This window comes from Capsicum annuum, chromosome 9 (assembly GCF_002878395.1).
Source record: "Capsicum annuum cultivar UCD-10X-F1 chromosome 9, UCD10Xv1.1, whole genome shotgun sequence".
NCBI classification, from domain to species: domain Eukaryota; kingdom Viridiplantae; phylum Streptophyta; class Magnoliopsida; order Solanales; family Solanaceae; genus Capsicum; species Capsicum annuum.
Window position 1 is genome coordinate 1718087 of NC_061119.1, and position 15720 is coordinate 1733806.

The 15720-nt window shown below is 37.1% G+C and overlaps 2 protein-coding genes across 13 annotated transcripts in view; one reads left to right on the plus strand and one right to left on the minus strand.

Annotated features, from left to right (window-relative positions):
• LOC107843218 overlaps window positions 1–13600 on the plus strand; it is a 40776-nt gene extending 27176 nt beyond the window's left edge. For 7 of the 12 annotated variants that reach the window (XM_047395936.1, XM_047395940.1, XM_047395938.1 and 4 more), the window contains 2 exons: window positions 3519–3783; window positions 4404–4927. In XM_047395936.1, the coding sequence (XP_047251892.1) occupies window positions 3519–3783; window positions 4404–4709 (571 nt within the window). In that variant the 3' untranslated portion in view covers window positions 4710–4927. Of the gene's footprint in view, window positions 1–399; window positions 443–561; window positions 839–918; window positions 1060–1087; window positions 1235–2638; window positions 2902–2984; window positions 3197–3518; window positions 3784–4403; window positions 4928–7054; window positions 7333–9089; window positions 9350–9433; window positions 9646–10211; window positions 10477–13092 lie in introns of those variants that run through there. The other 5 variants (XM_016701110.2, XM_016701111.2, XM_016701112.2 and 2 more) reach the window with 5 other exon arrangements.
• Window positions 13601–14866: 1266 nt separating this feature from the next.
• LOC107856114 (germin-like protein subfamily 3 member 2) lies at window positions 14867–15668 on the minus strand. Its single transcript, XM_016701109.2, has one exon. It carries the CDS (start codon window positions 15657–15659, stop codon window positions 14997–14999), a length of 663 nt encoding a protein of 220 aa, XP_016556595.2. The 5' UTR covers window positions 15660–15668; the 3' UTR covers window positions 14867–14996.
• Window positions 15669–15720: the final 52 nt, after the last annotated feature.

Sequence of the window (15720 nt, forward strand, 5' to 3'; positions counted from 1 at the left end):
AATTAGAGTTAAATTATTGACAAAATGAGAAAGAAGAAAGAAATGAGAGTTAAATTATTGACAAAATGAGAAAGAAGAAAGAGAATTAGAATTAAATTATTGACAAAATGAGAAAGAAGAAAGAAACTAAAGTCTTATATCTTTTTTTCCTTTTCTTTTTCAACAATTTTTGATCTTTTTTTTCATATTGTAATTCCTCTTTGGTGTAAGATATCTAAGTTGAAGTCTGATAAAATTTAGATTCGCTTCGAAAAATTTCACACGCCATCTTTTATACACATTGAAACCTAATTAAATTCAAATTCACACCTAAGAGTCACACATTAAGAAAATTCAAACGCGAAATATGTTTTTAAAGAATAAAAGAATACTTACCATGTCATACATAGTCTTTGTTGATATGTATGTCTTTTACATGCATATTTATCATAAACCATGTTAGGTAATATACATTTTTTCTTAATTTAATTTTTAACTTTATTGATTTAATGTAAATATTGATGCAAATAAAGTTTTTTTTTTTTTGAATTAATAATTGCATGTCCAATTCACATGTGGAGAACAAACAAAAACACTACACTTGGCTTGAATATTGACAAACTCTTTAATTTCTTTATATTCATTTTTTTATGAAATTATGAAACCAAACATTATTAATAATACCAAAAAAACACACCAAAGATGTGGGACGTCATATTATATTTAATTGATAACCTTACAAAATGGACCTTTGAAATTTTCTTGATTGTTGTGCTTTAAATTCTTTGTGGAATGACGGCAAAGGCAAAAGTTGCAGAAAAAGGGACCAAAGAAATTTCTGCAGCATCTCTTCTTTCAAGTATATACTCAATATTTCGTATATATATATATATATATTAGTAATCTTGATTATGTTATTATTCGTTGTTTTATTACTGCCTGTTGTTTCTTGCTGTTATATACGTCTTTTTCTAGAATGTTGTTGTCTTGAACGGGGGCGTCTATTGAAAACAGCCTCTCTACCTCACTTCTGAGATAGTCGTACGGACAACCTGCATTTTCCATATATATATATATTTGGTAGTGGTCTTGATTCTGTTACTATTTATTGTTTAGTAGTCTTGATGTTGTTATTATTTATTGTTTTGTTACTGCATATTATTTCTTGCCCTTATATAGTTTTTTTTTAAGAATTTTTTTGTCTCGAGCTGGGGTCTATCGGAAATAGTCTCTCTGCCTCACTTCTGAGATAATGGTACGGACAGCGTGCATTTTCCCATCCCAGACCCCACTTTGTGAAATGCATCGAGTATTTTTCACATTTATTTTATTTAGTGTGACGATCATATGATATGAGCTTAAATGAAGAAATGAGGATTCATATATTTTGGTAGTACTCTTGATTCTGTTACTATTTGTTGTTTCGTTATTGCCTATTGTTTCTTGCTCTTATATATGTCTTTTTCTAGAATGTTTTTGTCTTAAGTTAGGGTCTATCGAAAACAGCCTCTCTACCTCACTTCTGAGGTAGTGGTACGGACAACATGCACTTTCTCATCCCATACCCCACTTTGTTGAAATATACTGGATTTTTTCATGTTTATTTTTATTAGTGTGACGATCATACGATATGAGCTTAAATTAAGAAATGAGGATTCATATATTTTGGTAGTAGTCTTGATTTTGTTACTATTTGTTGTTTTGTTACTGCCTATTGTTCTTGTTGTTATATACGTTTTTTTCGAGAATGTTTTTTTTCTCGAGCTGGGGGTCTATCGGAAACAGCCTCTCTACCTCACTTCTGAGGTAGTAGTACGGAAAACGTGCACTTTCGCACCCCAGACCCCACTTTGTGGAAATACACTAGGTTTTTTCACATTTATTGTTATTTAGTGTGTCCTGAGCCGGGGTCTATCGGAAACAACCTCCTTACTTTGTTTGAGATAGTGGTATGGACTCCGTACACTTTACCCTCCCCAGACCCTACTTTATGCGAATACACTGGGTATGTTGTTGTTGTTGTTGTTGTAGTATTGTTATTTAGTGTGACGACCATATGATATGAGCTTAAATGAAGAAATGAGGATTCATATAGCTGACTTCGACTTGTTTGGTTGAGGTGTAGTTGTTATTTTGATCAGAAGCAGAGCCACAATTTTTAGTTTATGGATTCTGGATCATAGTTTATTTTCTTACTGTAGGTTCTGAATAAATTATTTATATGTATTAAATGAAACTTTAATACAAATAAAGTGTGTGAGTCAAAGTTATGACTATATGACTCGATACTACGACCTCTGCTTGTTCTGATACCATGTGAAGTGTATGATACGTCTAATCTATGTTGCTCAGATCTTTCAAAAATGCAGCCTCATACGTGTTGAATCCTTAAACATGCTTAACTTTTGGAGGATCGACACACGCCTGACCTATGTTGCTCGGACTCTTCAAAATGTCATCAGATACGTGACGGATCCTTCAAAGTAGTGTATATTTGGAGGATCCAACACGGATATGACAAATTTTTTGGAAAGTTCGAGCAACTTAGCTCCTGACTGTATTTTCGAAGAGCCCGAGCAACATAGCATAAAAGTTCAAATGGATTGTGTTTTCTTTATGTTAAGATTGCATTGTTAGCTGAAAATGGGAAAATTTGCAGGGATGTTTGGGAAAATTCTAGCCATTTTCTTCGTGGGGTTCGCGGTGTATGCTTATCGCACACTGCAGCCTCCTCCTCCGAAAATTTGTGGCACCCCTGACGGTCCTCCTATCACAGCACCAAGAGTTAAACTCAGCGATGGCCGATACTTAGCTTACAAAGAACATGGTGTACCGAAAGACCAAGCCAGACATAAGATTGTGTTCATCCACGGGTATGATTCTAACAGACACGACGCTGTTGTTGCAACTGGCCTCTCTCCGGTAACTCTTGTCCCTTCACCTGCAATCCGTATTCATTTGTCTTGCTTATACACGCTTTAACGTCATAACTTTTATGGTTACAGGAGGTTATAGAAAGCTTGGGGGTATACATTGTTTCGATTGATAGACCTGGTTATGGCGAAAGTGATCCTAATCCAAAACGAACAGTAAAGAGCTTGGCGTTTGATGTACAGGAACTTGCTGATCGATTAGAGCTCGGGTCCAAATTCTATGTCATTGGATTTTCGATGGGGGGACAAGCCGTTTGGACCTTGCTCAAATATATTCCTCACAGGTACTTGTATGATTTGGGCTTCAGATATACTATTTGTTGCAGTTCTAGTGAATGTTTATGCAATTTTATGCTTCACGTTGATAAGTACTAGGGTCAGATGAATTCGGAATTGCAATGTTTGTGTCTGCTTTGTCTATCACGTCAAAAGTACTAGGTTCAGATGAACTCGGTATTGCAATGTTTGTGTCTGGTTTGTATATCACGTCAAAAGTACTAGGTTTAGATGAACTCGGTATTGCAATGTTTGTGTCTGCTTTGTATATCACGTCAAAAGTACTAGGTTCAGATGAACTCGGTATTGCAATGTTGTGATGTGTGACAGATTGGCTGGAGCGGCTCTTCTAGCGCCGGTTACTAACTACTGGTGGCCTAACTTCCCCGCGAACTTGTCCACTGAAGCGTTCAGCCATCAGCTTCCTCAGGATAGATGGAATCTCCGCGTTGCTCACTATCTTCCGTGGCTTACGAATTGGTGGAACACACAGAAGTTTTTCCCTGCTTGTAGTGCTGCTTCTTACAACCCGGGCGTTCTTTCTCCCCAGGACTTAGCATTAATGCCCAAGTATCGCGCCAGAAGAGTTTTTTACGTAAGTGTTCTCCTCTCGAGATCATACCTCTCGTTACATTTTAGCTGTCGCTTGTTCATACTGTTATGTTACGATGTACATACCTGTTTGAAAGGAGAGAGTTAGAGCAACGGTAAAGTTATCTCCGTATGACCTATAGGTCACGAGTTCTATCTGTGTGATCAACAACTGTTTCTTGCATCAAGTTAGATTTCCTGGATCACACACCCTTCGCGCTGCAGCCCTTTTTTTTGATTTCATTTTTTCACCGGGCTTGAACCATGTCTCCTGAACAATCTCAGTGAAAGCGTAGCGCGCCTGGACCAAACTTAGATACGCGCAGCGCAAAGTGCAATGAATGTCACGAACCTAATTTTCACTAGACAATATCACTACTCGTCGAATAGCACTATGATAAGATCTTGTTGACAAGGTCATCGAGTTCTTCACTTGCATCGAAAAGAATGTTGTTGCTTGTTAGTACATTGTTTATGTATCGTGTAGCTTTGAAATAGGCGAAGCTACATAAACTGAAGGTGGTCAGTTGAACATCCTTTGTCGGAAAATGATCAAAAAGTTACTTTTTTACCCTTAACAAAATTTCTAGTTTCGCTATTGAGCTGCTGCATTGTACCTCACAGGCTCAGGTAAGACAGCAGGGACAACACGAGTCACTCCATCGCGACCTAATGATTGGCTTCGGGACATGGGAATTTGACCCTATAGATTTGGAAAATCCGTTTCCCAACAATGGAGGTTCAGTTCACTTATGGCAAGGGGACGAGGACAAGCTCGTCCCTGCAACACTACAACGATACATTGCACAACGACAACTTTGGATTCAATATCATGAAATCCCCGGTGCTGGTCATATGTTTCCGGTTCTTGATGGCATGGCGGATAAAATTGTGAAAGCTCTTCTAATCGGAGAGAAAAATGTCTCGTAAGAGTTGCATGTACGTACTAGGTTGTCTATCACGTTACATAATGCATGTCATTTTTAATACATCGATTGTGTTTTTAGTATTTTTCATAGGACTAATCATACTTGCATAAGAGAAAATGTCATTTCTAGTGACTATTTTCAATAGCATGTTGTGTGAGAATTTGTGTTTTTGCACCTTTATAGTGAAATTTGTATGGTATAGAGCTTTTGGTTGCCCAATTTTGTTTTTTTTTAAAACATTTGTATAGTCATTTTAGTTTCATTACTTTATATTTATTAGTTTGATATAATTATCGAGTGTGAATAATATTTTATTCTAGAATAATCGTTACAAAAAGAAGAAATAAGCATCTAGTACCCTTCCGAACTATGGTCAAAGTTGCTACGTCACACTTCAATTTCATAGGGGTCCTATTACTCCCCTCTAACTCAATTTTAGTGTATTTTTGTTACTCTTTTATGTTGATGTGAGACCATTATTACATAAAATAGAGCCCACGTCAGCTTGATAAAAAATGTCACGTTAGCTAAAACGGTTGACAAAAATAAGCTAAAATTGAGTTCAGGAATAATAATATCTTTGTGATGTAAAGTATATCGTAATAAATTTGATCATAATTCAAGGGGTACGAGATGCTTTGCTCCAAAAAGAAATATAATATCATAAATCAAAAAAAGGCTAATGTTACAGCATCAAATAAGAGAAAGGTATATAATTATAAATAATAATCTAAATTGAAAAAGATAAAAGAAAATAGTCAAAACACACTTGAAGACAACCTTGTCGACTATTTCATTTTTCTATTTGAACTATCATTTCTATGTATTAATTAATTAATAAATATATCTTAATTATCAATTATTTTCTTTTCCCATTAAAACGACAGTGATAATTCAGATAGAAAAATAAATAATTAATAGTTGAGTTGGTGATTGTTCATGTATGAAAAAGGAACAATTGATAGCCCAGGTACTAAACTCACGAAAAAATTTAACATAATATATACTCAAATTTGGACTTAGCTGACAAGTAAACACTCCAACATTGAGAATGCACGTCTAGTTAATGCACGTTTTTTTGTTGTTGTTGTATCGCTATTTTTTTCATTATGTTGCATGCGTGCGATGTTTGAATATGGTCCTTTGTCTCGAGCCGGGGGTCTTTCGGAAACAGCCTCTCGACTTTTTCGGAGATAGTGATATGGACTGCGTACATTCTACCCTCTCCAAACCCCACTATGTGAAAATATACTGGGTTTGTTGTTGTTGTTATTATGAAAATACACGTCTAAACACCTTATCTCGATTCTATTTTTTCCGTTTTTAAACACTCAAACTTACAAAATGATCTCATAGAGTCCTCGAAATATTTTTTTATGAAGTTTTAGGCACCTATCTATCTTTTATTGCATATGGCATTCTAATATACAATGTTGAATTTAGACTATTCATGTTATCATAATATACAAACTCTTTGATTGAACAATTTTGTTTTTATCTTTGATCTGCAAGAAGGTAAGTATAAATCATCTTGGTTATTAATTCCAAAGTTTGGGGATATATTTTAGACCTTTTTTTTCAATTAAAAAATGCCACGTGTAAATAATTTTATCAATTACTTATAAAATCCATTTTCTCTTTAAAAAATTTGTCTTCCCTAATTCTGCATAAAAATAGAAAACGGACGGACCACAAGGGTCTATAGTACGCAGCCTTAATCTACATTTCTGCGAGAGGTTGTAGCTGCAACCTTATCAATTACTCCAAACTCCCTTTCAATTACCAACATAAAGTACAAAAAAGGACAGCCCACTGCACTAAAACTTCAGCATGCGTGAGATCCGAAAAAGGACTAAACCACAATAATCTATTGTATGCAGTCTTACCATGCATCCTTGTAAGATGTTGTTTCCACGTTATGAATGTGTGACCTCCATGTCACATGGTCGCAAACATTACCAGTTACTCCAAGACTCCCTTCAACAACCAACATAAGCTACAAAAAAAGGTTGCTCGGACTCTTCAAAATGTCGACGGGTGCGCAGTGGCGGACCCAAGATTTAGGAGTTGTGGGTGTACAAGAGGTTCGAAAACACATTAATGTTCGAAGTTTTAAGGTTCTTTCAGGTAATTAAAACATCCAACTATCTTCTTGGCTTAGTGAATGCTTTTCTAAATCTTATATCAGATTTTATACATTTTTTTATATAATTATATCTATTCTGCGGTAAATTTAATTGGTGTTGGAGTGTCGAATATATTTGAAGGATCCAATATGGGCGCAGTAACATTTTTGAAGCGTTCGAGCAACTTAGACTTAAAAGGATCAAAAGTATTAAGTGTGTCGTTAAGGGACTATTTTGAATCTATCCTTAAACATAAGGGACCATTTTTGTCATTTTCTTTCTACAAATCATATGTTAAAGAAAAATCAAGATGCAAACTATTATTAGATCAGATATCTCTTAATATCTAAATTAATTTAAATTCTGTAAATCTATAGACTATTAGTAATTGAAAAAAAAAAATGGCTGGTGGAGGGCCAACAAGGAGAATTTCAGCAGCTTCAGCAAGAGCTCATACTCGTAAAGCTAAACAAAAAAGTTCTATTCCTCTTCCTTCTGGTGGGTTTTATTGTTATCCCTTTTTTCTTTAATACGTTAATTGTATTATATGTGGAAAATGTAGTGAACAAAATGAATCTTGATTATGTAAAGAACTGAGTCGTTTTTGTTAAGGAGCGCTTTGTTCTTGATATGGAGCTCTTGGGGTGAATTTAGATTTAGTCGGCCTCCAATACAGGTATTAGAAAAGAAAGTTGACGACTTTCTTGGGTTTCGAGTTGGGGATTGAATCTTGATTATGTAAAGTTGATGAATTTTTTGAGTATGAATTTTTCAATTTTATTTTGGAGATAAAACATCCAGTACCTCCTCGAATTATGGCCAGAATTGCTACGACACACTCCAACTTCACAACTCAATTTTAGCTTATTTTTATCGCCCTTTTATGCTGACGTGCCTCCTTTATTACATAAAAATGGAGTCCACATCAAAGGTGCCAAGTTAGCTAAGAAGGTGTCACGTCAGCTAAAAAGGTTGACAAAAATACGCTAAAATTTAGTTCCGGGGGTAATAGGAACCCATAAAAGTTGGAGTGTGTCGTAGCAAATTTGGTCATAGTTCCAGGGGTACTAGGTGCTTTACTCTTTATTTTGTATTATGTAGAATATATAGTTAAGAACTGAATCTTGACTATGTAAAGTTGATGGCTTTATTGGGTTTCGAGCTGGGGATAGGGAGTCGTCTTTGTTAGAGAGTGTAGTGAATACTATTCCGATTGTTCAACAGAGAAAGATTGATTGCATCAACAAATTGAAATAGGAAAATTACGGTAACCAAAAACTATTGATAGAGAGGGTAGAAGGAGATGTGGTGTTAGGCAGAGACGGGGACGAGAAGCCATCAAAGAAAAGGGATGAGAAGAATCAGATTCTTCATAACAATTCGCATAATGCCTTCTTTCCAAACTAATCTCCCTTTTTAACTAGATGTTAGTTGGGTTGGGATAAACACTCCAGCATTTTGCTCGGCCCAATTTCATTCACCACTTCTAACCCATGGACCCTTACCAAATTAGCTTGGTTCACAATACAGAGCGCTTTGTTCTTGATGTGGGAGTCAAATTTAGTCGGGCATGTGATGAGGCAGCGCACGGATGCCCCATTTCGGAGGCATGAAAGGTTGTCTATGGATGGTTTCGGGCAGGGTAGAGGTAGGCCAAAGAAATATTGGAGGAAGGTGATTAGACGTGACATGGAGCAGTTACAAGTTACGGAGGACATGACCCTAGATAGGAAAGTGTAGATGATGCGTATTAGGGTATAGGGTTAGTAGGTGGGTGTGCGCCCTTGCTAGTAGGTAGGAGTTGTGTTTGAAGCCGTGCCAGTGGTCATAAGTGCTATGTGTGTGTCTGGGAGTTTTTTGTTCGTGATGTCTTATAACTACTACGTGGGTGTCTTGTTTCTGTTATTATCTATTGGTGTGCGATTCCACTTTGTTTTTGTCTTTATTATGTCTTTTTACTGTTTTGTGTCTTGAGCCGAGGGTCTATCAGAAACAGCCTCTCTATCTCATCCGAGGTAGTGGTATGGACTGCGCACACTTACCCACCCTGGACCCCACTTAGTGGGAATACACCGGGTATGTTGTTTTTTCCCGTAGAATCGAAAATTTTGAATTGAAGATAAGTTTATTGATTTTGCAAATGCTCTTTTCCAAAAGTTTTATTAGATACTTGAATCAGATTGCTCTTTTTCTATTTGTCCTTCTAAATTTGTTGAATTCGTGATTATCTTGCAACTCAAATGAGATCATTTCAGGGACGTTTGCGAAAATTCTTCTGGTTGTTTTGATTGGTTTATTGGCGTGGGGTTATCAGGCAACACGACCGCCTCTCCCTAAGATCTGTGGGTCCCCAGACGGTCCTCCCGTCACCGCACCTAGAATCAAACTTAGTGATGGAAGACACTTGGCTTACAAGGAGTTTGGTGTACCGAGAGAGAACGCAAAATATAAGATTGTGTATATCCATGGGTACGATGAATGCAGGCATGATGTTCCGAGTAACATCCTCTCTCAAGTAATGTCACTTGATTCTTTTGCTCATATTCTTTTACGGACCACCAACTTTGTATTTTGGACGTAATATTTTGTTCTTTTGCAGGACGTTATTGAAAGTTTAGGAGTGTACATTGTTTCCTTTGATAGACCTGGTTATGGAGAAAGTGATCCTAATCCAAAACGAGCAGTCAAAAGCTTGGCGTTTGACGTACAGGAGCTTGCCGATCAATTAGGACTCGGGTCCAAATTCTACGTCATTGGATTTTCGATGGGGGGACAGGCCGTCTGGACCTGTCTCAGATACATTCCTCACAGGTAATCTCATTTTCATTACATGTACATTTCGAGAGTGTTAAACCTCATATGCAATGCGGAACCGAGTATTTTACTAAGGGGCTGTAAAATATAAAGAAGCGAACACACAAAGAAGCCAATGACATATATTGTAAATACATAAAACATAGATTTAATGACCAAAAACTTACCGAAACTATCCACTTTTACCGAGTTTCATACCTCAACTATCCATTGTTCTATTTACCTACCTAAACAAACTATCACCTTTTCGCAAGTTTCATGCCTAACTATCACGCCCTTTGTATTAAAACATACCTCGATGCTAAGTTGGCTTATACACACTTATTGTCAATTGTGAACAAGTATTTGGCCAACTTAGCATTGAGGTGTGTTTTAATACCAAGGGAGTGATAGTTTCGATAGGTAAAGAGAAGAATGCATATTTGAGGTATGAAACTCGTGAAAAAGTGATAGCTTAGGTGTGTTTTCGACCGTTAACTCTAAAATATAATTTTGACGTTGTTTATTAAGTTATTTGAAATGAATATCAAAGATTCAAGACTCACGTTCGTTACTTGTAATAGATTGGCAGGTGCAGCTCTTATTGCACCAGTTGTCAACTATTGGTGGCCTAAGTTACCTGTGAATATGTCCCTAGAAGCATTCGACCTTCAGCTTCCTCAAGACAAATGGACCCTTCGCGTTGCTCATTACCTTCCGTGGCTCACCTATTTGTGGAACACGCAGAAGTTCTTTCCGGCATGCAGTGCTGCAAGTCACAACCCTGCTGTTTTCTCTTCAAAGGACCTAGAGCTAATTTCGAAGCAAAGTTCGAGCCAGGACTATCGTGTAAGTGTTCTTTCCTTCAGCATCAATTTGTTATGAAAATGCAGCTATAGATGGCCTAATTTTTGGTCAAAAGCTATGTTGCTCGGACTCCCCAAAAATGTTGCCGCGCCTTTGTCGTATCCTCCAAATATGCACTACTTTTGGATGATCCGATGCACCCCTGGCGACATTTTTGAAGTGTGTGACGGTGAGCAACATTGGACAAAAGTCTCATTTGACGTTGGCAGTGTTCAGGGAAGCGTGATGCGGAAAAAGCCGACAAGTGTTTGCATCATGCATTAGGCTAAGCGTGAAGCGATGCCAGCGCATCATTGAAGTGAAACACCTTCTGCAAAACAGACCAGCGAGACCACAATAGCAAAACAACAGCAACAACATACCCAATATATTCCCGCATAGTGGGGTTTGGGGAGGGTAGAATGTACACAGTTCATATCACTACCTCAGAGGTGAGGTAGAGAGGCTGTTTGCGATAGACCCCCAGTTCGAGACCAAACAACGTAGGAAAAGACATAATATAAGAACAAGAAACAAACGAAGAAGAAGAAGAAGCTGCAGCAGTGGACTTCAAAGTGAACCCTAGAAAATCGCAGAAGTGGTAGTCGTAGCAGTAGACTCCTTTATTTTTAAATTTAAAATTTACCCTGAATGTAAAATCAACATGAAGCGACTCTTCTTTTTCATTCAACCAAAGTATCAAAGTTTTCAAACTGCCGACTCTTTTGGACTCAAAATAGCTCACATATACTTTTCCTATACAAGATTCTATCAACAGAAAGCTGTTATCAATGACAAAACTTTAACAGCTATACTAAGTACTATATCGGATATGTGTTAATCTGCTCCGACTTCGATAACCATTTGCATTGCCTTTGTCCCGTGTCCATCTGGACAGCAATATCTCAGACCCTTTGTCCCGATGGCCTGTTTGCTGAATCTCGTGCTATTTCTCCCCCCATCTTTGGTATACTGCTGCACCGAAGCAGAATCCCAGCATTCCTGCTTGTGGTCTGCTATTGTTGATTCTTTGAGTCAACCATGACACTTCCCGATTCTTGTCTCCGATAGGCCTAAGGTAACTTAACCATTTCGGTAGAGAAAACCATATAGAAGTGGAATAAGGGCAATTAATGAGTAGGTGCTCGAATGTCTCCTCCACCTGATTGTTGCTTATAACACAACCTGTCGAAAGTGCTATACCCCATTTCTGTACTCTGTCCACTGTCGACAACCTTCTATGTAATGCCAACATCAAAATAAATTGTTGTCTTGGAATCTGCCCTTTAATCAGCACCAATTTACTCCGTGTAACCTTAAAGTATTGCGGCATCATTGTTATATTACGCTTCTTAATGCTAAATTCAAGAGTTTTCCACCTTCCAACCAACCCCTTGCATCAAAGCTTCTCCGTAGAATCCAATAGGCCTGCGTAGGAGTCTGCATTATTTCCAAATTGTTTGGTCTTTATATAGAATGAATGTACCTACCACCCCCATAGTTGATCCTTTTTCTGCTCTACTGCCCCTAGAAGTTTACGTATTGCTGCCCTGTTCCATGTGAGAATAGCTAGTACATTCAACCATCCTGCTGTCTTGGGTTTACAGACCGTCTCCTATGCTACCGGGGCCGTTCTCGAGCAGTCATTGCTTCCGGTCCACAGGAATCTTCTATGTACTGTTGTGACCGTGGCTATGATCTTCTTTGGCAATGTGCACAGTATGTTTGCGTTTCAAACAGCACCCTCGTCGCAAGTTGTAATCTACCACTGTAAGATAGCAATTTAGAGTACCAGCACCTCATTCATGCTATCATCTTCTCAACGATAGGTAGGCGTTGATTGAGAGCTTCCTTGTTGAGAATGGTACTCCCAAGTACTTGAAAGGAAGATCTCCCAAGTGTTAGGGGGCGTTGTGAATGAACAAAAGAACAGGAGATTAGGAAAAAGAAATCTAGTGGAGTCTACGCTAGACGATTAATGGTTGGCATCTTGTAAGTTCGCTTGCAAAGTTAGTCTATGCTTTGGACTATGGCATGCGGCCAACCATAGACTAGTCGAGGCATGGTAGATTAGTAAACGATTAAGAACCTCCTGTTTGTCATAACTGCAATTGAAGTTTACATGAATGAATTTGGCAAATTCGTACTCACCAAAACGTAGCAAGTTCATGCTTATAGAAACTGAATCAAGATTTGTTCATACGCAAGTCGGCTAATCGACAACTCTAACTCCAGATTAGGTTCGCGAGGAATAAATATATGTATCCAAGTATCAAAAGTAGACATTGACATGTAAGAATCTATGTTGCTCGGACTCTTCAAAAATGTGAATGGGTGCATGTCGGATTCGCCAAAGCTAGTGTATTCTTGGAGAATTCGCTACGGGTGCAGCATCGAAAGTGAAGAGTCCCCACAACTTCGGTAAGAATTGATCGACATTCAACGAATAGACTTAGCAAGTCATAACGGTTAAAAACTCTTCCTTTTGATGGCGATGGTGCTCGGACAATATTGTGCACCTCGACTAATCTATGGATGTCTGTTATCTTTTTCTACTCTACGTTGCCTGTTATCTTGTGTTGTTATAGCTCATTGTTTCTGTTACTCATTCTCCTTCAGGCACAGGTAAGACAAGGAGGAGAATACGAGTCCCTCCACCGCGACTTAATGATAAGCTTCGGAACATGGGAATTCGATCCAACAGATCTTGACAACCCGTTCCCTAACAATGAAGGTTCCGTTCACTTGTGGCAAGGCGCCGAGGATAAGCTCTCACCTGTCATACTACAAAGGTACATTGCACAACAGTTGCCATGGATACAATATCATGAAATTCCAGGTGCTGGTCATTTGGTTCCAATGATTGATGGAATGGGAGAGAAAATCGTCAACACGCTTTTAACCGCGTAGACTTGACATTCTTATAGCTGCACGTGCAAGATGCGCGCATGGTTTCATCTTGCGCGTATATTTGCCTATATATCTCGTGTTTCATTGTTCGTTCAGTTTCATTCATATATTGATGTCAAAATTTTGACTTGGAGAGAAATATTTTGTATCACAAATATCTTTTGATACTTTGTAATCCATCATAATTATTGTGATACTATGAAATCTTGTTTTTGCCTTTGGTTTTTTGGAAGGAAAAATTTGCGGTTACGCATCCTAAACTTTGTGGGGTCCTATGACTCTCTAGATTATTTTTTACCGTATTTTTTTGGCATAGATTAGCCCCTTATCAAACATTTTTTTTCTTACGCGCTCAATGTGCGTGAAATACACGCAATGGTCCAAGTGCCAAATATATGTTAATTAAATACGGTAAAAAATAGTCTAGGTGGGTCATAGGATCCCCGTAAAGTTCAGTATGCGTAACTGCAAATTTCGCTAAAGTATAGGTATTTTTCGCACTTTTTTTTCCTTTTTGGAATCAATTCCATTTAACCTGTTTGTTATCGTGACTTATTTTGACTCGCTCAAATTTGACTCAACTCCCCCAATTGCCAACCTACAAGGGAATATCATTTAATTATCGCTTAATTAGAAACAAGTATTTCTCGGGATAATTAATCACGAATAATAAAACAATGAATATCGTTCTCGCTCGGGAGCCAAAACGAACACGCTTGCTACCTATTGTACTGGACCTTCGTCCAGGCATTCTACCTTTGTTGAATCGGAACCAACACCAATACATTGCGTTCGAACAGTTGAACAGTCGCCGGCCAACAACTTCCGTGCACAGATATAGATTCATTCCTCATACAACCCGCCCAATTGTCACCCTTACGAGGGAGTATCATTTATTATTGTTTGGTTAGGAACAAGTTTTTTTCGGGATAATTAATCGCGGATAATAAAACAATTAATATTGTAGAAAGGCCTTGTAGTATTATATAAACAAAAAAAAATGTCATAAATCATTCACTACATCTCTTTAAGAGAAAAAGAAATAACACCCAAAAAATAAAACGAAAAGGTAATTGACAACAAATTTCAAAAATAAACAAAAAAATAAATTCCATGTGTTCCATATTAGTCGGTCACTTTTCTACTTATGCTTATAAATCATAAATAAGAAGAATAATATTATTAAATTATCCTTTAAGTTACTTTATTAGAACTTTAAAAATTACTTATTTACATTTTCAAAGAGAATTAATTATAAGGGTGAAATTAAAAAATACAATTAATTTATCTTGATTTAGTAACTGGACAAGTAATTTTATACACCTATTTATAGTAAGATGATCGATCACCTAATATGGAACGGAGGGAATACTATCATTTACTCCCTCCGACCCATATTAATTGATCATTTTACTAAAAATACATATCTCAGATTACTCATCCACGTATACTAACTAAAGATAAAATTAATTTTTTTATTTTACCTCTACAATTAATACTCTTTAAAAATATAAAAATAAATTTGTAAAATTTCAAAAGTATCTCAAGAGGCAAATTAATAAAAATATTCTTCTTATTTATTTTTTTTCCCTAATTATGAACCTCATCAAACTTTACCTCTTTATCTTTTTGGGAAAAAACTTCCTTCTCATTACAACGATTTGCTTAATATTCAATCCAAATGCCTTCTCCAAAAGTTCATCATTTATTCCAGAACCAAAAATTGTTGATGGAATTTTCACATTGCCTGGATTTTGGCTATTAAAACACCCGAAAATTGTCGCCGGAGTTTCTCCGACGTTCATCATAAAATGTACTAACCCCTTAGGAAAAATCATGACGTCTCCTGGTCCAATCACCTTAGAAAAAACTCGATTATTTGAATCGACGAATCCTGAATAGACTTTTCCACGTAGAATGTAGGCAATTTCGGTCGCTCTAGGGTGGAAATGAGGGGGGTTTATGCCACTAATGTTCAAGTCAACATGCACGAACGACATTCCTAACGTGTTAAGTCCAGGAAATATCGAGGGGTTCACTGACACGGCCGCGAGGCCTGTGTCGGTGAAATTTTCTGGGGGTTTTAGGCGGGAAAATACGAAATCGTCTGGTGTTACTAGTTTTGAATTTTTGCATGGTGATAGGAAAATGGATTTTGATTTTTTTGTGTTAGGTATGCAAAAATCTTGGATAGGGTCAGGGTCAGAAGCCAATGTTAGAAAGTAAAAAAAATAAAAGAAATTAATGAATAAAAAAACAAGAATTTTTGTATACATTTTTTTTGAATTTTACTACTTTGAATCTTTTAAAGTGTTGAAGTTTGGTTTTTATAGAGGT